This window comes from Columba livia, chromosome 2 (genome assembly GCF_036013475.1).
Source record: "Columba livia isolate bColLiv1 breed racing homer chromosome 2, bColLiv1.pat.W.v2, whole genome shotgun sequence".
NCBI classification, from domain to species: Eukaryota; Metazoa; Chordata; class Aves; order Columbiformes; family Columbidae; genus Columba; species Columba livia.
This window is the reverse complement of record NC_088603.1, coordinates 112,953,247-112,979,330: the sequence shown is the minus strand read 5'-3', so window position 1 is coordinate 112,979,330 and position 26,084 is coordinate 112,953,247. Positions and strand designations below refer to the sequence as shown.

The window sequence follows — 26,084 nt, the reverse complement described above, 5'->3', positions numbered from 1 at the left end:
GTACTACACACATTCTCTGTCTCTGTCTCTTGCAGGGGGATGAAAACCTGATTTAGCCCTGCTTCTGGTCCAAGGAGGCAAAGTATTTCACTCTTGATGTTTTTGCTGATAAGAATTTGCTGATAAGAAATAATGGGAAACACCTTCCCTAGGAAAGATTTTTTTTTCTTCTTCTTCTTTTTTTTTTTTTTTTCTGTATCACCTAAAAGAGAATTTTTAGCCTCAGATCCAAGAGGAGTCTTTTCACATAGGGCACCTTTTTGTGCTCTGCAAGACTTGTTATTTGCAGGAACCACCCTAAACCAGACCCTGGTTTAAGGCGGTGCTGAGAAGGGAGCAGGGTCCCCCAGGAGCCCTCTTATATTGCGCTGCAGGGTTTCAAACCAACGTGGCCTTCCACAGACTGCCGGCAAGAGCATCAGCAACCAGCTGACTTCTTCTGCTGGGTCAGCAGCCCCAAAACTGGGACAGGCTGGTCTAAACCTCCTGTTTTATGATAACTCCAAGAAACACAGCTCTGACATATGGGGCAGTGAGTTTTGCTCTAGGCGTTTCAGCAGTGGCACGCCAAAATTCACCCTGGCAAGCAAAAAAAAATAAAACCAGGATGCCGGCCCCAGCTAAGGATGGGCACTCTTCAACACCAGTTAGCAACAGTTCTTTTATCCACTTAAGTGTCAACACTGGACTATCACAGGAAAGGGCATTTTAGCCAACAAATACTTCAAAAGGAAAGATATTCACCCTTTTCTCCACACCCTTGCTTTTTAAAGTCACTGTTTCCTTGTCTGGCTTGCTTTGCCCTTGGATGGGGCTTTACTTTTGTAAATCAGGAGATCCAAGCCCATGTGGCCTCAAGACTAGCAGGGCTGGGGTTCCAAGCCACACCAACCCCCAGGGAGCAACATGAGGTGTCCCAGCACCAAGGCTGCCATGACAGCCCCACTGGAAAGAGTGAGGTGTCCCCACTCCTGGCTGGTCAGAGCAGCCCAAGCACCAGACAAGGCTTGGCCTGATCCCTTTTTCTAGAAGCCGTTTCCCTCCAAGGGCTGTGCTGCAGCATTTATCGCCTGGTCCTCACGGCACCCCAGGGTGAGGAGATGGACTCAACTCTTGATGTTGGAAAAGCAAGGGGCAGATTCTCAGCTGGTGCAAATCAGAATAGCTTCACTGGAGGACAAGGAGCTATCCCAATTCACCCCAAATGAAAGTCTGTCTCAGAGAGGAGGAAAGACAGGTTGCAGCCACTCCATGGGCTGAGAGCAGCCCTGTGCACGGATGTTGGGCATCCCAGCTTCCCAGTCCAACAATGCTGGAAATCACATGCAATGTTCTTTTGCTCCAGTCAGCCGAGCGATGCAGAGGACCAGTCCTCAGAGCCAACAAAAGGTTTTCTACTCCCCTGAGTAACTAAAATTCACCATCTTCTCTTTTCAACAGCAGCACCTTCAGTTTTTGCTGCCCTTCACCTTTGGCCACCAGAGGATGCCAGCAGGCACATGATGGCTCTGACACCTAGTTGGCTTTATCCACTTACATCTGCAGTGGGTGACAAGCAGATATTTACACATACATGGGACCTGGGTGAGACTCTTTAGCTATGGTGTGAAGGCCAAGCAAAACCATGACAGTCCTCACGAGGCATGGGATAAGTTCCTCAGACTTCCATTAGAAAAACCTGCCACATGCCTGTGAGGGGCATGTGTTGGTAGGAGTGACGCCCTGGTTTTACATATCATCAGAACATGTAGTGAGGGGAGCTGCAGAAAAGCCACACACAATGCAGATTTGGCTAGACAGAGCATGCACTTCAGCTGGAGACCTTCCTTGCAGCCATCAGACATGCCGCTTATAGCAGATATATTTCCATAGCTTTTAATGTAGCTTAACAATTGCATTGGAGACAAAGGAGAAAGTACAGTGTACAGGAAAAGAAGATCCCAAAATAATACCCTTTTATTTGTAAAGCTCTGATGAAACAACTTTCCAAATGACATCCCACTTAAAAACCAATGGAAACCAACCTAACTATGAGTCACTCACACTATACAGATTGCATCCTACATTTTCAAGATGCCTAAATATCTTACGGAGTATTTACATATGTATCAGTTAGGTAGTAAAGTTTCATTGAGATTTGTTTCTTTCCAGCATATACTTATTCAATGGCAAAAAAAAAACAACTGGGGATGCATTTGCACTTTTGTACAACACTTCCGAGCAAATGGCTAGGGCAATTTTCCTGAGAGAAGGCTTGTTCTTTGAAACTCTTGCTTTAAAAACTGGAAATACAGAAAGTGGATGGGGTTTTGTTGCACTAAAAAGCCTAAGGATGCCTAGTTAAGTTTTTCTTTTAAATTATTTACGTACCATTAAGTTAAAATGTTTACATTCATTCATTCGTATAAAAACCGTTGTTAAATCTTATGCAAATGATTTAACACTGATTGCTGCAACGCAAATTGCACTTCTTTAAAAAAAATTATTGTATATATGGAAGAAAAATATCTGATTGCTACCCTGTTTACAAATTTTGACTGACTGTACATAGTTCAGCCAGAAAACACGAACTTTCATAAGCCTCAGTCACAGTGTACTTTAAAAGTTATATCGCAGTCTTGCAAAGTGAGTAAATATTTTAAACCAAAAAAAAAAAAAAACAAGCCCAAAATCTCCTTAACCAGCTGGACCTTGTGAGACTTGTACCAAACGTTGTGATTTCTTCCGGAGGCATAGCTAGGCTCTGCAGAGCAGACCAAGGCACGCTGAAGATGGAGGGCACAGGAGAAGGCCGATGGCATGAAGACATCAAATGTTCAGTGTGAGACCTCTGTGCTGACTCAAGCAGTACGTACTTCTGACACTTGTTAAAAGGGACCTCACTGTCTCCAGTAATTAAAGCCTTTGGTACTCCCTCCCCGACACTGACAGCTTCCACCAAATTCTCAGGGGAGAAGGTGATGAGAAGGGTGAAAATAACTCTACAATCAGAAAGGCAGCAGTGCTGGGTAAGTCGAGGATGTATTTCTGGAATCTATTGATAGGTCTAGGTTTATCTCTTCTTTTCGTTTTTTTTTTTTTCTTTTTTTCTTTTTCTTTTTCTTTTTTTTTTTTTATTATTTTCTTTCTTTTTTTTCCTCTTTTTTATTTGAGAGTGTAAGGCTGCCTTAGCTATCCCCGATCAGCATTCACTTCACTTATATTTTTCTTGCATAGCTGAGGAACTGGATGTTTCGGCAGAGCCTCTTTCAGAGGCCGAAAAACACCTCTGCTGCCAAGGCACAGGAACAATTTCAGAGGAATGGTCTTTGCCAGCACTCTCACTGACACCACAACCGCTCCGCAGAAGAAACCGTGAGCAGACATCTGGGGGCTGCCGCACAGCGTTGGGATCCAGCTTCGCTCACACCAGGTCACGCCAGAGCCAGGGCACACCAGGGATCCTGTCTGACAGATGCTGTCACTTCGGCTGTGGAGGTCAGGCTGACTCCTGTGTACAGCCCATCTTGACCTGAATACTTAAGGTTGCTGCTTTCGGGACTGGTGCTCTCTCCTGGGCCAGACATCGCCGATGAGCTCGCCTGGATGGGGGAGAAGAGGAAAGAGAGATTCATTGAGCAGGTGAGCTTTGCATGCACTGGGTTGTGGGTGGAAGCAGCAAGGGCTCGCAGCACAGTTGCTATGCCAGGATTTCTGCAGAAAGCCAGGCTTTGCCCTCAGCTTGCCCTCGTGCCTCGAAATCCTGAAAATGAAAACGCACCTTGCAGTCAACCCACTCATTCAGCCCTAGTGACAAGGGTGATAACCAGGTTTGGAGATGAGCATGCGGTTGTCTTCACAGCAAAGTGGAAAAGAAATCATGGGACATGCAGAAAAACCTGGAAATTGGACCGTGTGAAGGACATACCGTGTGTGTGTCCTGCTGTGTCCTAACAAAGGGACACAGGTGCCGACAACAAAAATGTGACCTGAGAGTTGTGACATCTATAATTTTGCTTCCCTGGTGGGACAAGCCAATACATGCCAAATCTCAGCAGCAGGTGCACAGCACCTCCTAGAAATAAGCTTTCTTTGGGTCCCTCAGACTTTGAAATGCTGAAAATAGTTCCTCGCCCTTTAAAACACTAGCAACAACCACTTTTCCCAGTGACGCTAGCCACTAAAGGAGATGCTGCTTTCATCTCAAGTGGAGACACACTATGCCTTTGAACCAGGAGCATTTTTTGTTCCACTACCTGCATGTACAAGACAACATGCAGCCCTGATAGGCACAAAGATGAAACTCTGAACCGCACTGGAATCAGTCCATTAATTTTACTAGAGAAGTGGAGAGTTACAAAGACAAAGAAACAATCATTTTTTCCATGAGGCTGAGCAGATCCGCAAAAGAGGAAAAGTTTGCAGTGCCAGACAGAGAAGGGGCAACATTTTCACCTGATAAAGGAAATGTTTAAGAGCTGACTTCATGCAAAATTAACTCTTGGATATGTCAACTTTAAAACCTTAATTTACTCATTAATGGATAGTCTTCAGATGAGATTCCTTAAAAATAAAAAAAAAGACTATTCTAAACTGTGACTGCGGAAGCTTCCTGCCTGCTGTTTAAGTGAAAAGTATACATATTTAATACTTTTACAAGAGCAAAGCTCTTGGCTCTCCTGGAGCTGTGCCAAGCCAGCAGTCATGACATAGGCAAAGCAGGGCTTCACGTATTCAAAGGCAATTTCCAAATGGTGCTGTGCGGAGTTCTTGTTGCCATGCTTAACCCAGGGAAAACTACACCTTCTGGAAGAGATACTCATTACCAGCAGTCACTTTTGTCCGAAATATACTGAAATATTCCAATATTTTCTCTATCTTTTATTACAAGATTTAATTGTCACTATTCTTTCACTCAGTCATCAACCAGGATCTCGCTCCACCAGTCACTACCCAAAATGTGGAGATGGAAGAAAATAACTGCTTGCCTCAAAAACAGCCAAAATAGCTCTAATCCTAAGAAATATGTTTTAACCCTTTGTCAAATACACCAGTGACAACAAGTCTCCAGATTTGATTCTCACTAACAGCGAGGGTCTTGTGGAAGAAGTGGCAACCAGTGGTTCCCTTGGCCACAGCAACCACGAAACAGTCAGGTTCAAATCTTTGCTAACAGGAGGAAAACTGCCAGCAAGACCTTAACACTAGATGTGAGGAGAGCAGACTTCAAGCTGCTCGGAGAGCTACTCAGTAAGATTTCCTGGGAAGAAGCTTTTGATGGTGTTGGAGTCCATCAGCGATGGTTGTTTTTTTTTTAAGTACCACTTACTAAAAGCACAGGACCAGGCAACTCCAAAATGCTGAAAATCTAACAGGTGAGGCAAAAAGTCAGCTTGGTTGAGCCAGCATCTTTTTCTTGAAATACAGCAAAAAAAAAATTACATGGTCAGTGGAAGCAAGGTCAGGCAATATGGGAGGACTACAGAGATGCTGTTCACCACTGTAGAGAAGAAATTCATGCTGTCAAAGCTCAATTAGAATTGGCCAGTACTGTGAAGGACAATAAAAAAGGCTTTTTAAAGTATATTAATGGCAAAAGGCAAACTGGAAATAACATTGGCCCATTACTTGATGAACATGGTCACCTTATTAACAGGGACATAGACAAAGCCGAGATGTTTAATGCTTTCTTCACCTCGGTCTTCAACACTGATGATGAACTTGGGGGCCCCCACAACCCTGGGTTAGAAAACCATGGCTGTGAGAATGATAAATTCCAAATCAATCCAGAACTTGTACAGGATTTGCTACTGCAGCTAGATCCCTACAAGTCAATGGTGCCTGATGGGATTTATCCAAGGGTGCTTAAAAAGCTGGCTGACATCATAGCAAGACCTCTCTTCATGATTATTTAACACTCCTGGGAACCTGGAGATGTCCCAGATGACTGGAAACTGGCAAACATTGTCCCAAACTAAAAGAAGGGTGACAGGGATGACCCTGGCAACTACAGGCCTGACAGCCTCACTTCTGTGCCTGGCAAAATCATGGAGATTGGTCTGGGAGTTGTTGAAAAACATCTGAACGACAATGCAGTCATTGGTCCCAGCCAGCGCAGGTTCACGAGGGGAAAGTCTTGCTTAACAAACTTAATTTCGTTCTATGACAAGGTTACCCACCTAGCTGACCAAGGAAAGGCTGTTGATGTGATGTTTTTGGATTTCAGTAAAGACTTTGATACTGTCTCTCACAGTATTCTCCTGGACATGATGTCCAGCATACACCTGGGTAAACACCCAATGCAGTGGATGAGCAATTGGCTGATGGGTCAGGCTCAAAGGGTTCTAGTAAATGGGGTTATATCAGGCTGGTGACCAATTACTAGCAGAGTTCCACAGGGATCCATCTTAGGGCCAGCACTCTTCAATGTCTCAGGACTTGAGAGATTACTTAGTAAGTTTGCAAATTATACAAAATTGGGAGGAGCTGTAGACACTCTCAGGGAAGAGAGGCCCTGCAGAGGGATCTGGACAAATTGGAGAACTGGACAATCACCAGCCACATGAAGTTCAACAAGGGCAAGTGCCGGATTTTACACCTGGGACACGGCAACCCTGACTGTACGTGCAGACGAGGGGACGAGATGCTGGAAAGCAGCTCTACAGAGAGGGATCTGGGGGTTCTGGTTGGCAGCAAGTTGAACGTGAGCCAACAGTGTGCCCTGGCTGCCAAGAGGGCCAATGATGTCCTGAGGTGCGTCAAGGACAACATTGCCAGCCAGACGAGGGAGGTGACTGTCCCGCTCTGCTCTGCACTGGTGCGGCCCCACCTGGAGCACCGTGTGCAGTTCTTGGCAACACAGGATAAAAAGGATATAAAGCTACTGGACAGTGTCCAGAAGAGGGCTACAAAGTTGGTGAGGGGTTTGGAGGGGAAGCCATATGAAAAGCAGTTGAAGTCTCTTGGTTTGTTTAACCTGGAGAAGAGGAGACTGAGAGGAGACCTCATCATGGTCTACAACTTCCTCACAAGGGGAGGAAGGGTAGGCACTGAACTCTTGTCTTTAGTGACCAGTGACAGAACCCGAGGGAATGGCAGGAAGATGTGCCAGTGGAGGTTTAGGTTGGACATTAGGAAAAGGTTCTTCACCCAGAGGGTGGAGGAGCACTGAAACAGGCTCCCCAGGGAGGCAGTCATGGCCCCAAGCCTGACAGTGTTCGAGACTGGACAACACCCTCAGATACATGGTGTGAACTGTGGAGTTGTCATATGCAGGGACAGGAGTGGAACTCAATCCTTGTGGGTCCCTTCCAACTCAGGACATACTATGATTCTGTGATATTTTCTTTCCCTGTGACTATGCACAGACAATTCAACGAGGCAGGTTTCACACTAACTTTTCTGTCCAGTTTTGGCCTTGCATCAGCCTAGTTCTTCTAAAAAGGATTTTTTTTTTAAATCTCTAATACATCAAATAGGCTCCTGTTAGCACAAAAGACATAATTTTAACAGCTTGAGTCCCCTTGCAGTGTAAGAAGGGTTTAAATTTAGAGTTGAGCAGGGTTTGCTCAACCTGATCTAAAAATACTAGGAGCTGCTTTGTAAGGTTTCCGTTTGTCCATATTTGCCACTGTTGTTCCGGTAAGCAAATATCTTATCACTACCTGTTTTTCCTGGGCTTGGAAAGTATATTTCACCCTTTTCCTGATTCAGCCCTACAAAGGTGGGGCGCAGGGACCTGTAGTTTCCATGTGGAATTATCAGCTGCCCCTCCCTTGGGCACCCCAGAAGGGAGGACACAGAGACACGTCCTGTTTGAAGACCGCCCATCCCTGCCTGGCCAAGGCTGGACCCTGGCTCCATTGAGCTGGGGCAGGCAGGACCTGGGCAGGACTGCCAGGCCTGGAAACCCCACCCCGGTAATGTCATGACAAATCCAGGCAGCTTGGGCAGCTCCCAAAGTGAGACATGGAAAACAAACTGTAGCTCGTGAAAAGGACACAGCTGAATGACGGCTCTGCTCCCAAGCCTGCCTACCTCTGCTATTATTTCTCTTGTTTCAAGGGTTGAAAGACAGCAGAAGTTACAGTTAGTTATTAGAGGACATTTGTCAGCTGGAATAAATAAGCTGAACAATGCTGCTGAAGTCAACGAGCTCTTCTAACTCACGTTGACTGGTTTTATCAATAAAAAGGTAATGGATTTAATTTCATTGCTGAAATCTGATAATAAGATAGATAACCAGCTGAAGCTCAGCTTCCTGAGGAAAAAGTGAATGAAGCCCATCGGGAAGAGCTTGCCTTCCAAGCAAACAGAGGAGGTTTGCTTTTGTATCTGCAAAGGTGATTTAAGTATTCTTTTTACTCAATCCAGTAGGACATGGCAATGGGGCAGCCCTCAGGCAGATTTTCTGGATCAGAGGTGGCCTCTCTGTAGAGGATAGGGAGACCTCAGTCAGAGCCACAGAGGGACTTATACACCTACATCCTACCCAACCCTTACTATGCCAACAGCACCCCAGAGCCAAATTCAGCCCCACTAAATCTGGCCCAGATCAAAACCAGGCTGCTCAGCTTGCACTGGTCAGCACTTGAGGAACAGCACCAGCATCTCTGGCTGAAGGATGACTCCTGCTTTCTTCCATCCAGTCCCTCCTGCACTGCCTGACCACCACGGAAAGTGGGGAGAGGTGAGGGATATCCCCTTTGCCTCTGCCACCAAGAGGCAAAAGCTCCGAGCGAGGAGTTGTGTGAACAGCTGGAGGCGGGGGCAAGAGGCCTTGATCTAGACTTTTGCTCTATCAGATAGACATTTGTTCTGTCTACTTCACAGGTTCAAAATACTCCATGAATTCCGGACATTACGCTAGGTCTGTAGTAAACTGAGTCTCAGCCAATACGCTCTTTCTCTTCAGTTAGCATAATTTAGTTTCGCTACACTTAAATGATAACTGTAGTCAGCTGAAACACACTTGCAAAAACATCTTTCATGTATAATGTGTCATGGCAAATTGCAGTGGACTCCTCAATTTTCCAGCCTCAGCCTCTCAGCAAGAACTGTCAGCCTCACCAAGAGTGCTTTCTCCCAATATTGTCACTCCCCAGTTTCTGAAATAGAAGTCTTGACACTGCAAAACCACAGGGGTTTTTTTTTGTTCTTTAGTGACTCTCTTACTATGCAAAGTTGCCTTTTCTTACTAGTCAAATTGATCCTTTTGTTTATATTGCAAATGTGTAAGTTTACATATCTTCTAATCTCTTCTTTGTGTTATAGCAACATAAATCTGTGGGCAGTACTTCATTAATTTGCTAACAGAGGCAACTTCCAGTGTGGCTTGGCAAAATTGATGACCCCCACTGCCGTCGAGGGCTGTATGAGTAATTGGCTTTATTGTTTTGGCAATAAAACAAAACCAAGGAAAATGTATGTGTCCATATGCACACAGAAGTTTTGGGTAGAACCAAAAATACTGTTTTTCCTCGGTTTTCCCCACTGAAATAAAAAAGTTGCATTGTTTCATCCTGTTTGACACAAAATGAAATGCTTTCTTTCAGATATGTGTACAAGGAGCAAAGCAAATGAATGACTGAATGTATGAAACTGAATGAGGAGAAGAAAGCAACATCCTGTTTTGTCCGGGAGTGAGGGAGGAGAGCAAGAGATTTAAACTTCAGTATCAGATCTCCCAGCGTAATGTCCTGACTACCAGACTATTTGGCATTTTAGGTTGCCATGTTCCTCATGCCTCCTGTTGATCTTATTCTACCTGGTTTAGATAAATATTTACTCATACCAGGACTGAGGCACCATGTTCCCATTTTCTAGGTGAAAGTCCTACCAACCATGCTGGTGAGCCTTTCTCTTAGAAACTCTGTCCAATGGCAATGAAATTATTCTATACCAGCTGAAATCTTACCATCAGGTAGTCTGAAGGACCCTCAGCCATTCAACTTTCTGATATCCAGGTGGTTAGGAGTCTTTAGGTTCATCCAGACTCCGGGAGATACTGTAGGGAGGCTGATTCCCCTATAACTTGCATGTATGTCCTACCAATCTGCTGCCTAAAAAGGAGCAAAAAACACCACCTCTAACCATCTCAGGAACCCTCTTCTGAAAACAAAAGAAAGAAAATCCAGGAGAAGCTATTCAGTGAATTCAGCCCAGGTTATCAGGCATTTTGGGGACAGTTAAAACTGCATTGTCCTACAAGCTCACCACCTGCCAAGGCCATTTCAGTCAGCCCTCTCACTTTCCAGCCTACAACACCAAAGAGCCAGTCCTGATTGCTTCTGAAGGTAAACCTCCAAGGCAAGCAAGCACTAGTTTTGCCTGCAAGACAACTGTCCTAGGTTATTTTATGGTGTGTGATTACAGTCTTTTTGAGAAACCTCCAAATTGGAGGTAAAGGGTGCAGCAGAGTCTTCTGGAAGAAGAGCTTCCCTGGTGCTGCTGAGCCTTTACTGACATCAGCCCTGGCTCAAGGAGCCTCCATGTCCTGCCATAAAAAGCAGATTTTACAGCAGTTTTCATACTGCCTTTTATCCTAATAAGGGAATAAAGTCCTTCTGGTAATCACACCATTTGGAGCCCATGCATGGAAACGTATGGGTGTGCGCTAACACAAACCATGCCCTTCATTTAGCAAATTATTCTGTGTAGGTTCTCCCTATACAGTTTCAGCAGCATCAAAGGAAGAGCAGGTATGGATGCAGATGCAGGCTGTCTGAAACCTTCAAATCTTCTTTTTATGGGGATGCAAAGCAACTTCATATATCACACAGCTGGACCTTTTCCATGTTAGTAACACAGGACACCCAGTACTTATACTGCTTAGGAAAACAGAAATAGGCCTAAATCCCAGATCCAGATGTGAATTTGGCAAATAGCCCCTTTACAATGGGACAACGAAATATCTCTGATCCAAACACTTCTACACTTTGGGATGTTTGAAATCAACTTTGCACCCACAGCAATTCATTAATCATATATTTTAAATGTTTAAACTTCAGCCACAACATAAAATCAACATTTAAGGTTCTTGCTAATTTGTCTGAAAATTGGCATCATATAAGATTCCCTTAATGAAATGGATAGTCTCAAAGACATTTCCACGAATAATTGTTGCCCTTCTCTTTTTCTGCCCTCCCCTCCTTATTTTATTTTAAAAGAGATAAAGAAAGGTAGGGTAAAAAGTGAATATTACTGACAAAATGAATTCTGCTGAGTTTCATTTCCATCAGATTTCTACATAACTGGGAACTCTTTTGGCAGCCTCCCATAAAAGCCATAATAAATTGCTTTTGTACCAGTAGAGGAATTCATTTTCTCTGTTTCATTTAGCAACAACATTGCTGTGAATTTCAGACAACAGTTTCTAAAACGTCATCAGATTTCTCTGCCTAATGTCAATTTGGCATTTTTCCCCTCCTCACAGAATAAGGGCTGGAGAAGTAAAAACAGAGCAAAACAAAAACAAGTTGCCATGCTGGTTGTGTAACCTGCGGGGAATGAGCCAGGTTCTCTCTTCCAGCAGGTGCCCGTGTTTCGGCAACGTCACCAGCGCCGCTGGCAGGAATCAACATGGTTCTTGTTAAAGTGACCAAAGATTACAGAGCCTGGATTCATCCATCTGAGGGTTTTCTCCCTCCTGCCATGGTCTAGAGAAGTTTATTCTTGTTATGCAAAGCCATTGTCTGTTCTACAGATAAATACAGAACTTCAGGCTATCTATGAGTCTACTCAAATGACAAAAATAATCAAGGAAAATAGAAGTCTAGGACAGTATCTTTGCTTCAGCATGTGGTCAGATTATAGACTGCCTTGCTCTAAAACGCTGACATCCCTTTTATTCCCAACAACTCAAATGACCCTTATGAGCATTCAGCCTCTCCCACGGGATTTGGGGCCATAAGCAATGATTTCACTTCCTTCATAAACTGGTGATTGTGTACCCAGATGATGTCTGGGGCGACAGGAGCAAATCTTAACAGCCATCGCTTCTTACTTTCACTCTCCAGTCTCCCCCACCTTCATCCCATTGAATTGCTGAAGCTTGGACAAAAGCAGGAGCCCAAGCAAAGGACATGGCTGTACCCATGACGCGCCCTGTCAACAGCTCCCCTGCAAATCCCATCTTCATTTATGTACATTTGGGGCTGGGGTGCAGGGGTGGGAGATCACTGGCCCTTCATGTAAGGCAGGGGTTCTCAGGAGGATGCCCATATGTCTGGTCACCCATATGTCAGCCTTGTCACTTCAGCGTGTTTCACTGCCTCTCTCTATCTATTTCTTTCACTGAATTTTTTCATGAGAGGCAATTTGCAAGGGCTTTGCACATGCAAGGTACATCTGATTGAACCATGGTGGGGAAAAGCTTGTACAGATATTACCGTGCTGCCTGCTGCATACAAGGGCACAGATTTCCCCAGCCCTTGTGCAGGTATCCTCTCCCAACCTGACCTACCATGCAAAAATAATTGATAACTGAAGTTCTGGCACTGGGGGATGCTATTGTGTAATTAAGAGCAGCCTCAAGGGACCTGAGAGTTGCTCTTGGTTGCTAACAGCTCCCAACTAGCCTTTTGGCTCATGAACTGTGCCCCCACCCTGCTCTGCTATGGCACCCACACAACTCCACCTGGCAAAATTGTATTATAAATAGTGCTATTAAAATCATAACATAAAGATTACTAGTAACAGGTTCGATACACTCTCCTAGGCAGGAGAGCTACAGAAACTAAGGCAGATTTTAGCCAGCCAAGAAGGTAAGAACACAGGCGAAATGGGATCTCGTCTATATGGCCATTCTGCCTACAGCCTCCATAGCTGCCTTGGCTTCAGCTGGGACTGTGCTTCTGATTCTGCCCATTGTACAAATCTCATGACACTCTCCAGGGTCAGTAGTCTTACTTAAGGCAATGTAAGGAAAATTTAAAGAAGGTTTGGCTGCATTTTTTGCTTTGCAAATATTATGGGAGAGCCTAAAGCAGTGCATAATAGCTCACTGGGGGGAGCCTGAAACCCCGTAACAGGTCACTTTTTGGCTAATGTTTCTCTTTTTTTGATGTAATCTGTTTATTTTATTGGAGAGACAGAGCTTTCTCTTGTCAAAGACAAGCCCTTTTAGTAACATCCTGGTCCAGCAGCACCCAAACACCAGTACCTCTGAAACTGGGTGGCCCTGTCAGTCCACAAAAAATCACATTTGCTAAAAAATTTTCCTCCCCTTGTACCATGAAACTTTGTACATCAGGAATAAAACTTTTGAAAGGAATTTGGATGTGGGAACGCTTAGACATATTGAAAAATAGTTATTATAAACAATGTCTTTTTTTTATTAATAAAGGAGTAGAGAAAGCCACATTAGGAAAGCTTTTCAAAGAAATGACGTGGCAGATTAAAGGATAGAGAAGGCCTGAGGAGTAAGTGCGGATACAGATATGTATAGCCAAGGGGTTAGAAATTAATCTACATTAAGCTTCACAACTTTAGCAGTAGCATTTGTTATCTCATATGCTAACTGCTTGAAGAAAGGAAGTTTGAGATGGTTTGAGTACCTGATGTAAAATAAGAATCAAAACTGAAGCAGGGGATGACCAGCGATCCTCTGGAGCTTCTCTGGAGCTCAGTGCTGTCAGATGCTGAGCATCTGGCCCCTGAAGAGCCCTCTGCAAGGAGAGGGCTCGGGCCCCTACACACTACAATCAGCGGGCACCCCAGCCTGGTTTCAGCTGGGTCTGGATCAGGATTTAAGTGCCTTGGTTTAAAACAAAAGCCTTTACATTTCACTCCATACTGCAGGATAATAGGTTGCTGGGGTTTACCAATCATTTGGGATAATGCATATAAATGCCTATATATATATATGTCTTAACCAGCTTTTGGAAAATGTGAGAGCAGCATTGCCTTGAATTATAAATTCAGATCATTTCTGGAAAAATGGGGTATGTGGACACTTTTTTCTTGACAGGATCAATCAGGCATGTTCTATTATCTTTCCTCCAAAAGAAAACCTTGAAATTGAAGAACATGAACATTTCAAAACAAGATGTCTGGGGTTAAGCTGTGGTTAACTTAATCATAAAAATTATATAGATCTTAATTAAGAGGTTTGTAAAGTACTTCAGCTTGTCGTTCTGTTTACAGCTATATGTAATATCCTCTGAAAATCTTGTTCCAGTATCAGCTAACAAAACTGGAAAGTTTGTTTAGATTATTGTTCTGCTAGATAAGATAAAAGCTGCGATAACATTGCACAGTGATCAGCCCGCTCACAGATACGGACACCAGCTTATGGCTTACCCCGGAGGCTGCAGGCTGTGTGCTGGGAGACGCGTTTTTGCTACAGTCGTCTGAGTTAGTAGAAGACGTGGATGTTGGAGTCATAGGAACCGCAGTAGTACTGTTACCTGAAAGATAGGGAACTGCTATTAAAAACAAATATTTTCTAGCCAAGTAAAAAAACAAAACAAAACAAAACCTCTTGGAGCTCAACTGTCTTATTTTTTATACTTACCAGAGCATGCCTTTGACTTATTTATGTTCTTAGGTTTTCGCTTCCTGGTCTGAATTCCTTCTTTTTTCATAGCGAGAGGTCGGGGAACCTGAAAAAAATAAATTTCCATGTTGATCACAGAGTTGTATATGTACTCTAATATCAAGAATCAAAATATACTACAAAATGAAATGGTGATGTTGAAAATGCCTGTATAGCCAGCCCATTTTTCCTGTATCACAGTACTAAATCCAAAAAACCTTTGCGTTTTGTTTGGGCAAAGCAATGGGTGGTTTCAAGGAGAATTTTAGCAGAATAAAGCAAGCAGAGATTTTTCTTGATGTGAGCTAAACAGTTTTTTCAACATTCCAGTCCGTCCACAGATAAACATCACACTTTTAAGGAAAAACAGCATCATTTCATCATAGGTCGTATGACATTAAATTGGATGAGATATATCTTATCCATGATTCCTTATTCCCATCAGTTATAAATTATCTGCTGTGTCTGATTCTGGAAAGCAAGAGTGCCTATGAGGGAAAAAAATACTCCTCTTCCTGTAGACCAGCTACACAAATCAGATCATGAATGGTGTCTTAGGAGAGAAGCTTTAGGCTGTAGTCAGCTTAGTATTTGGTCTTGTTCTGCCTGTAATACAGTTTTATAGTATCAAAATTTATACTTACAGGGAAAATGTGCTCAAAAATCATCTTTGTGTTCTGTGTCATTACAACTATAATAATTATACAGAAAACATTGGCTTAAAGTACATTTAAACATAATAATAAAATGAGTTTGGGGAAAGACAATTCAGGCATATGCTTGTTATCATTATAATGCTTAAACCTGTGATATAATTTACTTTTTCTTTGAGAACCAGACCAAGTCACAATCAGTCCTAATGCCCTCATTCTTCAAACACTTGTGCTTGACTGTAACTTAATCCACAGAGGCATAACAGGCTCAAAGTCTCACTCAAAACATACTCCATCACATTCAGGACAGAATTGTTTTCTTCTTTCACTATTGCCTAGCAAAGTCTGGAATGACATTTAAAATTTCGATGGCATAGCTATGGCTTGAATTACATTTAAAGTTTTGCTGGCATAGCTGTGGCTGTCCATGAAGAACTGTTTTATTAAAGGTTTAGGTTTTGTGGGTTTGTTTCCCCGCTGAAGAGCTGATTTAAATCCCAGCGGCAAAAAAACCTCTGCCAGTCATCCAGAGGTGGTTTCTTTAGACAGATCTGTCAGGAAAGCTACGACGGCAAACACATAGCTTCTCAAAACCATACCTTGCTAAAACAGTATAATCATTTTTTGGTCATTTCATCTTTTTTTTTTTTTTAAAGCCCCACAGCCCAAACCATGAGCCAAGACCATAAGCCAAGACCATTAGCACCCACAGAAACACAAAGGAGCGTCGATGTCCCGTAGCGAGGCGGCTGCTTACCCCGTGGAGCTTCATGTAGAGGCCGCAGGCGTTGCAGACGGGCTCGCCCTCCGCGTTCCTGCGCCACAGGGTGGTGGTCGTGGTGTGGCAGTTGGCACAGGACAGGCCCAGCCGCCGCGACGAGGGCTGGAGGCAAGCACAGGCAAACACAGGTGTGAACGGGCGGGCAGGGAAAAATGATTTATGGTTTTACAGTTTATAAAAAGCACTTTAATGTGCAGCGGGGATGGTAGGAGGTTTTTTTGTTTGGTTGGGTTTTTTTATAGCATCTATCAGTGACGCCCCAGAATTAAATCAAGATTATCCTCGTTTCAGAGACTGGCAAGCTGATGTGAAGAGACACTGTGAGTCTGCAACTCTGAGCAATCACAGTGGAGGCAATCACTCTGAGCAATCACAGTGGGACCTCTATTCAGACCATCAGGCACTGGTTCCTCCTCCAGCAGGACAGCTAGGAAACTTCTCAGCTACAGCTCCATCCCACTTCTGTGCCACCTCTCCAGACGGTTCAACACCCTCTCCCCATGCAAAAGAGACAGCTCTAACGTTGCCACCAACACTCCTGACTAACAAGAAAAATCAGCCACATTAGTCACCTGCCCTTGGTGGCGCCACAGGTGTAGAAAACAAACCTTCCTGTGTGCCAGAGGGTAACACGTACAAGAGCGGCATCTTTGTGAAAACATCTTTTTTTTCATCGCCCATTTTATCCCCATGCAAAAAAAAAAAGTGCCTCCGGAGTGTGTTTTACAGAGCAGAGTTTCCCCTTGGCCAGCAGAAAAGCTGGTGGGTGACGACGAGTTCCCCACTGCAAACAAGCCATTTATGACACTCTTCCGTGGAGTTTGGAGCCAAGATGAAGCAACCTTGTATCAGAAATAACCGTATAACCTGGAGCTTTATGGCTGCAGGCTGTATATCATAAGAGAAGGCAGTCCTCATAAACATGTGAAATGAATGTGAATGGGTTATAAAAGTCCCTGTAACAAGTGATCTCGTTTACGTTCATCGCAAGCAAAGAATTCCAGCTACATCATAAATCCAGTCTTTTTCAAAGTATCGCATTGTCAGGAAAAATATAAAAAAATCTGTACCTAGCTCTGTGTCTGGCAGCTGAACAAGTTTACATGGAGAAGTCAGTTTTAGAGGATTGCATTAATCTTATTCTGACTATAAAGCACCCATAACTGAAATTACTAACTTAAGGGTACAATGCCCTTCCTCTTGAATCATTTACTGCTGGGTTGTTAGACGTAACTCGGTCACCTTTGATACCGCCTGCCACTTGGGAAACGGATAAAAATGTTTTGAGAATGAAGAATATTCCAGAGTGATAACCAAGTTTCTTGAATTTTATCTGTTCAAGTTTCTTAAACAGTAAGCCGTCATTTTACACTGCAGCTCAGAAAGAATTCCAGATGAAATACGGATCTTGTAACTTTGAATCAGTAATTCATTATGAATTGCACAGACAAAGAAAAAAAAAAAAAAAAACAACCGCCAAATGTAATGTGTGCTGAAGTACACGCATACACTTTCTGATCTTAAAAATCCAGGTCTCAGGAAAACAGATTTTTTTACCTCATTATTTAATACATATATGCATAGTGTCTAAATCACTCTCCTCAATTCAATACGAGTTTTTCATGGAGCTGATCTTAACACATAGGCTTAATTTTATTTCCTTGCAAGTGAAATCATCCAGTTAAATCTGTATTTCTTTTTTATGCAATCTAGTATAAATCTTCCTATATATTATTTCAATAGCTTTTGCTCATCCTTGTATCTAAAAAAACTGGGAGGGGGTTGTATGTTTTAAAGCTAAAATGACTTTTTCTGCCACAGGAATTTTATCAGGAACTTCAGGGCAATCTAAACATGTTTAGCATTTTCAAAACATTTTCCCTTCTCACCTACATACTCCCAACTGTATGAACACACAGTCACAGTTGATTTATAGTTGTGGCCAGGGTACTCGGTAGGGATTGTTACACACAACTATTTCAGAGTTATTTCGCCGAGGTGTCAGGCTGTAATCAGACTGCAGTTTGACTTTGGTTGAGTCTCCTCACTCCTATCCCCTCTTTAAAAAAAAAAAAAAGTAACCAAAAAACCAGAAATGCCAGATCCAGGTATCAGCTACTTGAAGTCTGCAGTGGGCCAGGGTGCCATGGCCAGTCAAACTCTGATGCTTCAGATGAGCAGCAGATCTGGCCAGCCTGCTGCATGTGTCTCCGGTGATAACACCTGGTGTCATGAAACTTAGTGGACGGCCAGCTAGGAAAAACGGGCACCCAATGGTAATTAACCTCTGGCTTGAATTAACTGTCTGGCTTAAAGAAAGGTTTTTAGACAGAGGTGGGGTTGGTTTGCCAGCGCTCACTGTCTGCTCTGATCATTGCACATTTGGGTTTTGTTCCCTCCATCCCCGTAAGGGCATTAAATTGTGAAATAAAGAACGGGATGTGTTTTAACACCAGGGAAACAGACACGGAGTGTAACAGCCGGCATGATTGAAAGGGTCTTGAAAGGCTGATGGGTTTGATACACTGTCTCCATACACAAGGGTCCAAACATCAGCTTGGATTATACCAGCGTGATTTATTGTGACTAGCTTGGTAACAGCCATTACCAAAGACCATATTCTTTCTCTCCACTGACCTCCACCCAGATTTGCTAAATATAATGTGCAGTTCCTGCTTGTTAGATTTTCTTCTTACCTATTCAGTGCCAGCCTGAGTTATAAACAGGGGTTCTGGTTTGTATTATTTATTTCCCCCCCTAGTTTTAGGAGTATATTTTTAGAAAAATTGCCGCTCATTTCTTAGGAGTAAAACAAAACAAAGGCTATTATCATTGTTTAAACAATTGGTTTTCTTTGAATTATATACAAAACTTGCTTACATTCCCAAGGATCGAGCTCTCAGCAAACAAAGCAGGTCTGGAGAAATTCCTAGCCCTCTGAACAAACACTTTCCAACCTTGATTTTTTTTTTGTTGGATACATTCAGCATCAGCTGCACAAATTTCTTCCAAGTCACCTAAGCCCCCTCACCAACAAGGTCTATCAACTCAAAGAGCCAGGCTGGCCCATGCCTGGTGTGTGGCTCACAGGGGGCAGAGGTCCGTTTCGCCAGTGCAGGGCCCGGAGCAGGGTCTGAAGGGCTGTCAGCCCTGATGCCCATACCGTCACAGCTTTGCCCTGCCAATCTGCTCAGCAGCCCTGCTTCGGTTCGGCAGCCAGAGGGAATCACTTTGTATGCGCTCCCCCATCCTTGCCGCCGCTTTCCCCCCCACAAGCGCTGACTGCGGGGTCCCATGGAGCACAGCTCCTCTTGTCCGCCTTCCTCCCCTTCGTCCCCACTCACCACTCTCTTCTGGGGTTTGATGAGGGGCCGGCTGAGGCCGTTCATTTTGGTGTAGAGCCCGCAGGCGTTGCACAGGTAGTTGCCGGTGCCGTCCCTCCTCCACAGCGGGGTCTGGATGGAGCCACAGTTGACGCACTCCCGGCTTTCGGACAGGTCTTCCAGCAGCTCTGGGGGGGCAGGAGCAGAGGGGAAAGGCGGTGGGGCACGGCGGCCGGGGACATGGAGCCCCACGGAGCTCTGCCCCGGGCCCGCCGCGCCGGGATCCGGGCCCCGGGCGCCGGGCGGGCAAGCGAGCGGGGCCGTTCAGCCCTCGGAAGTGCAATTCCCCGGCAGTGATCGCGGCCGTGTGGTGATTTTCTTTCTTTTTTCTTTTTTTGTTTTAATTATCCCTTTTTTAAAAGTTCTTTAATGGCAGCAGACTCGCTGCCGGCCCCGGCGAAACCTTTGCTTTACAAACCGGAGCGGAGCCGGAGCTCCCCAGGACAAGGTGGGGGGCACCGGTCAAACGGAGCGGCAACCCCCGGCAGCCCTGCACTTACGTCGGGGTTTGACCCTTCGGAAATCGGGCTGAAGCGGCGCGGGGTCCGCGGGAAGGGGTGAAACCCCCGCCGTGGTGCCCAGCGGGTGGAAAAGGGGTGCGTTTGGCTTTGTAGGGGTGCAGGGGAGGTAGGTGCCTGCCAGAATAGCCCACTTCCAAAGCCCACCCTGGGTACAAGGAGGGGTGGCTTCCCCAAAGATTCCCCCGGGGTCGAGGCTGGGCAAGGAGTTTATACACCGACTCTCATTTTAAACGCCAGGTAACTAGTGAAACTTCAAATGTAGAGACAGAGTTTGTGAGTCTGGGGTGCCAAGTCAGAGACGGGGAGCGACCACTTCGCCTCGCCTATTTGGTCAAATTCGAGCTAGTTGGTAGGAAACAGAGGAAATGGAAAAACATGCGGTGTTCTGCCTCCAGCTCCCTTTGATACTGAACACAGGGAGGGGAAAAAAGGGTCTAAATGCACGGAAAAAAAAAAAAAAAAAAGTAAAGAGAACCCACCTATAAAAACAAACACCTTAAACCCTACGAATCCTTTTATTCTTATTCTGACTCACCTCTCCATATTTCAGGGGAAAAAAAAAAAAATAAGGATTTTTATATATACCGTGCCACGCTGTGCAGAAGTAATAAAAGGACGTGCTTGAATTTCTGCAGAAGCTTTCAAGTTGAGCCTGAGAAAGTCTGTTTCAGACTCATAGCTTCGTCATTGATTTTATTTTTTGCTCCATCCATTCTCTCTGCTACCTGCTTTAATTAATCATTAAGTTATTACTTAATGTTTCGCTTAGCAGGTTTGCGCTGCAAAGCAAAAAGGGAGCTTGTAAATGTCAGGCAGCTTTGGAGAGAGGGCTGAGATGACACCGTGGGGCATTGCACTGAGAAAGAAACGGCCTTTTAGCCCGCACCCACCGAAATACATTTCTCTCCTCCCTTCGATTGCAAATTATTAGGAGCTAAACACGAACGGGCACACGGCAGAGTCCGGAGAGCACAGTTCAACTTAACGTTGTCAGCTTGTAGCTCTTAGCACATCGCGAAGATTTATTAATCTTTGCAGTAAAAGTGCCATTGAAGGCTGTAATCAGGAAAATGCTTAAGGCTTCAAGGACGCTGGAAGTTAAACAGTTGTTCGACTCATCTATTTACTTTATAACGTTACCTTCGTGACTGCAGAAATGAATTCTGCCGTGACAATATTTCTCGGACATTTTAATTTTATTTTCCCCCTTAGAACGTGAAAAATATATTTCTCTCCAAGGAAAGCAAAATAAAGCTTTCATTTTAACTATTGTTTTAGTAACTCTACGAGCAACGCTAAGAAAGTCATATCAAACTGCCTAATATTTAGCCGCGAAATTATGTTGCAGTTACAATTTTCCCGACCGCTAACGCGACCACTTGAGCCGGAAGCACGCGTGGCTTCGGCTTTGCTGACGTTTTTTTTGTCTTGAGGGAGCAGAAAACTCGCGTGGCCCAGGAGGTCCGGGACGCTTCTCCCCACGTTACGACGCGATGCGGCTCCCCGGGCACACATCCTTCCCCCTGCCCAAAGCCTAACACCTACCCCTCCGGTTTCCGGCACCGGGGGCCAGAGGCAATATCCAGGGAAACGCCAGGAAGGTGACCCAGCCCCGCGGCTGCCCCAGCCTGTCCTGCCTGCGCGTTTCTGGTCGGGCCGGGGCTCAGCGGCCCCGCGGGGAGAGATCGGGAGCGGCTACAGAGACACAAGGGCGGGCGAGACCCCCGGGAGCAGGGATGGTGTCGTGCCCCTCGTCGGCTGGCTTGGCAGTCCTGCCTCAGCCTCCTCCAGCGCCCTGCTCATGCCCTCCTCTGCCTCTTCTCCCCCACCCCTCTCCTCTCCCTTACGTGAGATTTTCCAACCCCACTTCTCTCCCGAAGTTAAAAAAATAATAATAATAATAAAAAGCAGGATTTTTTCTTCTCCTCCAGTTTTACAGTGTAACTTTTGGAAACTGCGTTTAAAATTTCAACTTTCGTGTCTCCCTGAGACGCAGCTTCTCAGCTTTGCTCTGCCTGAAAGTTGTCATGTTAGTAAACGCCAAGTGGGAGGCCTAAAATGCCTAAATCTACGGGTATCATCGAGAGACAGAAGGAGCACCCTGTACACTCCTATAGAAAGATGAAAAGACACCAGGTAATTTTCTGAAATGCTGCACTGGAAGAGAAAATCACAGTGTATATAAAATACACCTACCAGGTGGGTAGTTTATGATTAAAGCAAATGCTGCTTAAATGTGCATGTGCGTGTGTGTATACATACACATACATACATAAATATATATAAATATCCACAAATATATAAAAATATACATATATATACACACATACCCACACACCTCTCTGTACATCTGTATTTATATAAACATACCTATATTCTAAAGCTGAAGAGCCTGTAATAATCGTTAATCTTTCTACAACTGACTAAATCATCGCAACTCAGCCTCCACTTCTACGATTGATTTAATGACACCGAGAATTTCCTAAACTAAAAAAAAAAAAAAAAAAAGGGGACACCTCGGAAGCGAAAGTAAAATCCCATCAGGAGGTGCCATATTTTATCAGCGGTTTACAAACGGGGTTTCTCGTTCATATCAGAGATTTTGTTTTGCTGCTTTTCCTTTTTAACGAAGCAGCGAAGTGGTTTGTCGTTGTAATAATCCAAACCGGGTTAAGAGAGACCTACAATTTTCCTCCACACTACAAGAAAGGTTAATTCGCAGTTCGTGGCCAGACTATTTCGTTTAAGGAAAGCAGAAATGTACGGAAACTCAAAAGAGAGCTTTACACCGGCCGATTCGTTTTGGAAAGGGAGGGTTTAGAAGCCCGACAGACGTACGTTTTTGGTTTTTTGTTTTTTTCTTTTTGTGTCCCCTTCAAGCCAACGCAAACGACGAGAGCCACCTCCACTCCAGAAAAGACACGGTCCCGAGACCGCCGTCCAGCCATCGGCACCGCCGCGCCGCGGCGCCCCGCCAGCGACCCCGACGCCGGGGCAACCCCGCCACGGGCTCCCCGCGCCCTCCGGCGTCCCCCGGGGCCCCGCCAGCGGGCAGCCCCGGCATGCGGCGGCCGCCCACCCTGCGCGGCCCTGCCCGCCCCTTCACCCCCCCGCGCCTGCGGTTCCTACCTGCGCTGGGTGCCCGGACGGGGATGGGGGCGGCCCGGCCCTGGAGGCAGTGCAGCATGGAGTTCTCGAAGGGCGCCGTGGGCCAGGCAGGGGTGAGCTGCGGCCCCACGTAGGACGTGTAAGGCGCCGGGTATGAGCCGTTGAGAGGCCGGGCCAGCGGGCTGTACTGGTCCCTGGCACCCAGGCTGTTGCTGTAGGCGCCGGGCTCCCGGGAGGCCCCGTTGGCCACCGGCGGGCTGGGGGAGTAGGGGAAGCGGCCCGAGGGGTGGGAGCCACCGCCCGTGCTGTACGAGGGGCTCTCCGCGGCCGGTTGGGACCAGACGGCGTGGCCGCCTCCCGGGTGGCTGGTCTGGGCTGCCCCGCTGCCCTGCAGGTACGGCAGCGTGGGCAGCATGGAGCCCACGCGGGTCGTGGGCACGTAGACGGGCGAGCTAGGCGTGGAGTGCATGAAGCTGCCCGGAGATCCGTCGTAAGGCGTGGGGCCCTGGGCGGCCGAGATGGCCAGGGTCTGGTACATCTCCTCGGGCTGCTCGGCGCCGAGGGCACTCAGCTTGGAGCCGCGGCTGGACCAGATCAGCTTGTTGGTTTGGTCTAAATCCGCGAAGAGCAGGATGTCCTCCCAGCCGGACAGGCCAGAGGGGTGGGGGGCCCCGAAGTGCACGTAGGGGGCTAGCAGCGACCGGCTCTCGGCGGCGGGGGGCGGCGGTGGGGCCGGCCGGTGTCTGCCGTCGGGCTCCGGCAGAGGAGTCTTGGAGGAGCGGCGCTCACCCTGGGAGCCGCCGGAGGAAGAGGAGGAGGAGGGCGAAGGAGGAGACGGGCCCGGCTCCCTGGTAGCGAAGGAGCAGGAAGAAGCACCAGAGTCCGCAGCGCACCTCTTCACCACGCACCAGCCGCCTTCAGCCACGGCCATCCAGGTCCCCTTCTAGCCGCTTGGGTGTGGATGGAGAAAGGGGAGGAGGGGAGGAGGAGGAGGATTGGAGGGGGGTCCGCAGGGCAGGGCGGGGAAGGAGGACACAAAAGAGCAAGGGAGGGGGGGGAGACAAATAATAATAACAAAGTTAGCAAACAGGACAGCCCGTCTCCCTCCCGTAATGAGATTCATCAGGGCTTATCTGGACCTTCTGAGCGCTTAATCAGTCATGTCGCCTCGGCGCTGTTGTCCCTCACCCCGGCGGAATGGGATCAAGCAGCCCAGGTCAACAGGGGCCGGGAGTCGCCGGCCGCTCAGAGCGGAGTCCCGCGGAGCGCGGTCCCGCGGGGACAGGGCTGCGGGATCCGGTCCCCGCTCCCCCCGCATCTTGGGCTGCGGATTTGAACATGAAGCACAGCGGCAGGAAGGTGGGCGGGTGGGCGTGAGGAGAGAGGGGGACGAGAGAGGAATAGGGGCATTTCTCCCAGTCTGTGCCAAAGCCCCTTCCTTGGCTGCTGCTGCTGTTATTATGATGATTATTTCAATGAATGAGTCATTTGACTCGGTTCCACTAAGAAAACAATTAAGAAAACCCTTTAAGATTACTTCTCCGGAGAGCGATGTCAGCTTTTCCGCGCATCGCCTCGCTTGGTTGCTTGTTTCCAGCCCAAGGTCATGGAAAGGAGGAGGAAGAGGGAAATACACCCGGGAGCCGTGAGATGCGCACGGGCCGGGCCCCGACGTGTGCACGGCGGCGCCGGGACCGCAGCCGAGATCGGGGCCAAGGCAGGGGCCGGCCAGCCGGCAGCCCTGGCTGGAGGCCTGCCGCGAGCCCGAGCACACTTTTGGCGAATGGCACCCATCCCGCAGCCAGTCGCGGCGCCGGGACACCGCCGATACCGGTCGCATCCCAGAGCGACCGGCAAGAAACAGGCAGGAGAGACAGACAGACAGACAGACAGACACAGAGCCCTCGGTGCTCAGCTTCTGGGAGAAGGGGCAGAAGGCTAAAGGCGGCGCAGAGAAGTGACAGCAAGAGAAGCAGACGACGAGGCTGTCCTCCCTCAGCGTACCTCGGGGCTCTCCAGATAACCATAGGCACATGAGTACAGGACACACACATGCACACAGCCCCCTCGCAGATAGATAGGCACCAAATACGTCTTTCCCTCCTGCGAGATAACTGGGAGATAACGCTCCGGCAGATAAGGGCTCCAGGCACCGGCATAGGATGTTTGCCCACAAAGTCTCTCTCGGGCTCCCCCAGCCAGGCGCAGCCGCCGCCGCGCCGCTTTCCTCCCCGAGTGACCGAGGGCAGAGAGGCAGGAGCAGAAAAGCAGGGAAGAAAAAGGGAAATCGCGGCGGGAGGGTGGGGTATGGAAACGAGAAGCGAGGGGCCAAACCTGCTGCCGGTGCCCCGCATGGGGCCGGGGTGCGGGGCCGCGGCGGGCGGTAAATCCAATGCGGCGTGGGCGAGCGGCGGCGGCGAGTCCGGCAGCTGCTGCCGGCGGCTCAAGTATAAAAAGGAGAGAGGAGGCGCCTCTCGCAGCCCTGCCGGAAAACTGCAGGCAGCCGGCCCTGATTGGGCTCGGCGAGCCCTAAACAAACACAGAGCTCCGCAGGGGTGCCAGTCCCGGCGGCCAGCCGGCCCGCAACGCAGCCGCGCCGGGGGCGGGAGCGGGCGCAGCTGGAGGGGGGGCGGCCGAGAGAGGGCCTTCGGGGTGCCCGCAGTGAGGCGGGGAGCCGGACACCCTGCTCGGCGAGCGGGGAAGAGTAGAGGGGGATTCGCTTTCTTAGATGCCAGAGTATTTTAATATTTTATCTTTTTTTTTTTTTTTTTAACTGAGAAATAATGCACAAACTTCTCCCCCCACTCCCCCTGCCCTAAGCCCCGGATAATATCTTGTCTAGAGTGAATATTCACCTTCTGTAATGCTTTTTCCGCGCGCCTCCCGGCCTCGCAGCGGACTGCCTCTGGCAGTATCCTGGAAGGATGTGTGCTGGTTTCTCGCCCTGAACAACCAGGTGAATGTCTTCCCGCCCCCAGTCTCCTTATTTTTGCTCGTTAAAACCAGAGCTATCCGAGGGGAAAAAAATGTGGCTCCTCCTTGAGCTGTTTCAACCCTCAGGTGAAGCTAAAGCAAGCTGTGGGATGTGTCCACCCCAGCAGCAGGCGTTAGGCATTTTCCCCC

The 26,084-nt window shown here is 47.1% G+C and overlaps 1 protein-coding gene across 4 annotated transcripts; it reads right to left on the bottom strand.

Moving 5' to 3' along the window:
* Positions 1-1,859: 1,859 nt before the first annotated feature.
* GATA6 (GATA binding protein 6) lies at positions 1,860-26,055 on the bottom strand. 4 transcript variants are annotated; one of them, XM_065053310.1, is made up of 7 exons: positions 25,817-26,055; positions 22,983-23,911; positions 19,294-19,460; positions 15,926-16,051; positions 14,495-14,582; positions 14,281-14,387; positions 1,860-3,581 (listed from the first exon to the last, which is right to left on the bottom strand). In XM_065053310.1, the coding sequence occupies exons 2-7, from the start codon at positions 23,890-23,892 to the stop codon at positions 3,414-3,416; spliced, it is 1,566 nt and encodes a 521-aa protein (XP_064909382.1). In that variant the 5' UTR covers positions 23,893-23,911; positions 25,817-26,055; the 3' UTR covers positions 1,860-3,413. The 4 variants fall into 4 exon arrangements, with proteins under 4 accessions (XP_064909382.1, XP_064909380.1, XP_064909381.1 ...); XM_065053308.1 differs by lacking the exon at positions 25,817-26,055 and adding an exon at positions 25,296-25,433; XM_065053309.1 differs by lacking the exon at positions 25,817-26,055 and adding an exon at positions 24,966-25,139.
* Positions 26,056-26,084: the final 29 nt, after the last annotated feature.

Coding starts and splice junctions, on each gene's coding strand:
- GATA6 (XM_065053310.1), bottom strand. CDS start 23,892: ATGGCCGTGGCTGAAGGCGGCTGGTGCGTGGTGAAGAGGTGCGCTGCG. Junction 16,052..19,293: donor TCAAACCCCAGAAGAGAGTG/GTGAGTGGGGAC, acceptor GCTTGCCTCCAG/CCCTCGTCGCGGCGGCTGGG. Junction 14,583..15,925: donor TCTACATGAAGCTCCACGGG/GTAAGCAGCCGC, acceptor TATTTTTTTCAG/GTTCCCCGACCTCTCGCTAT.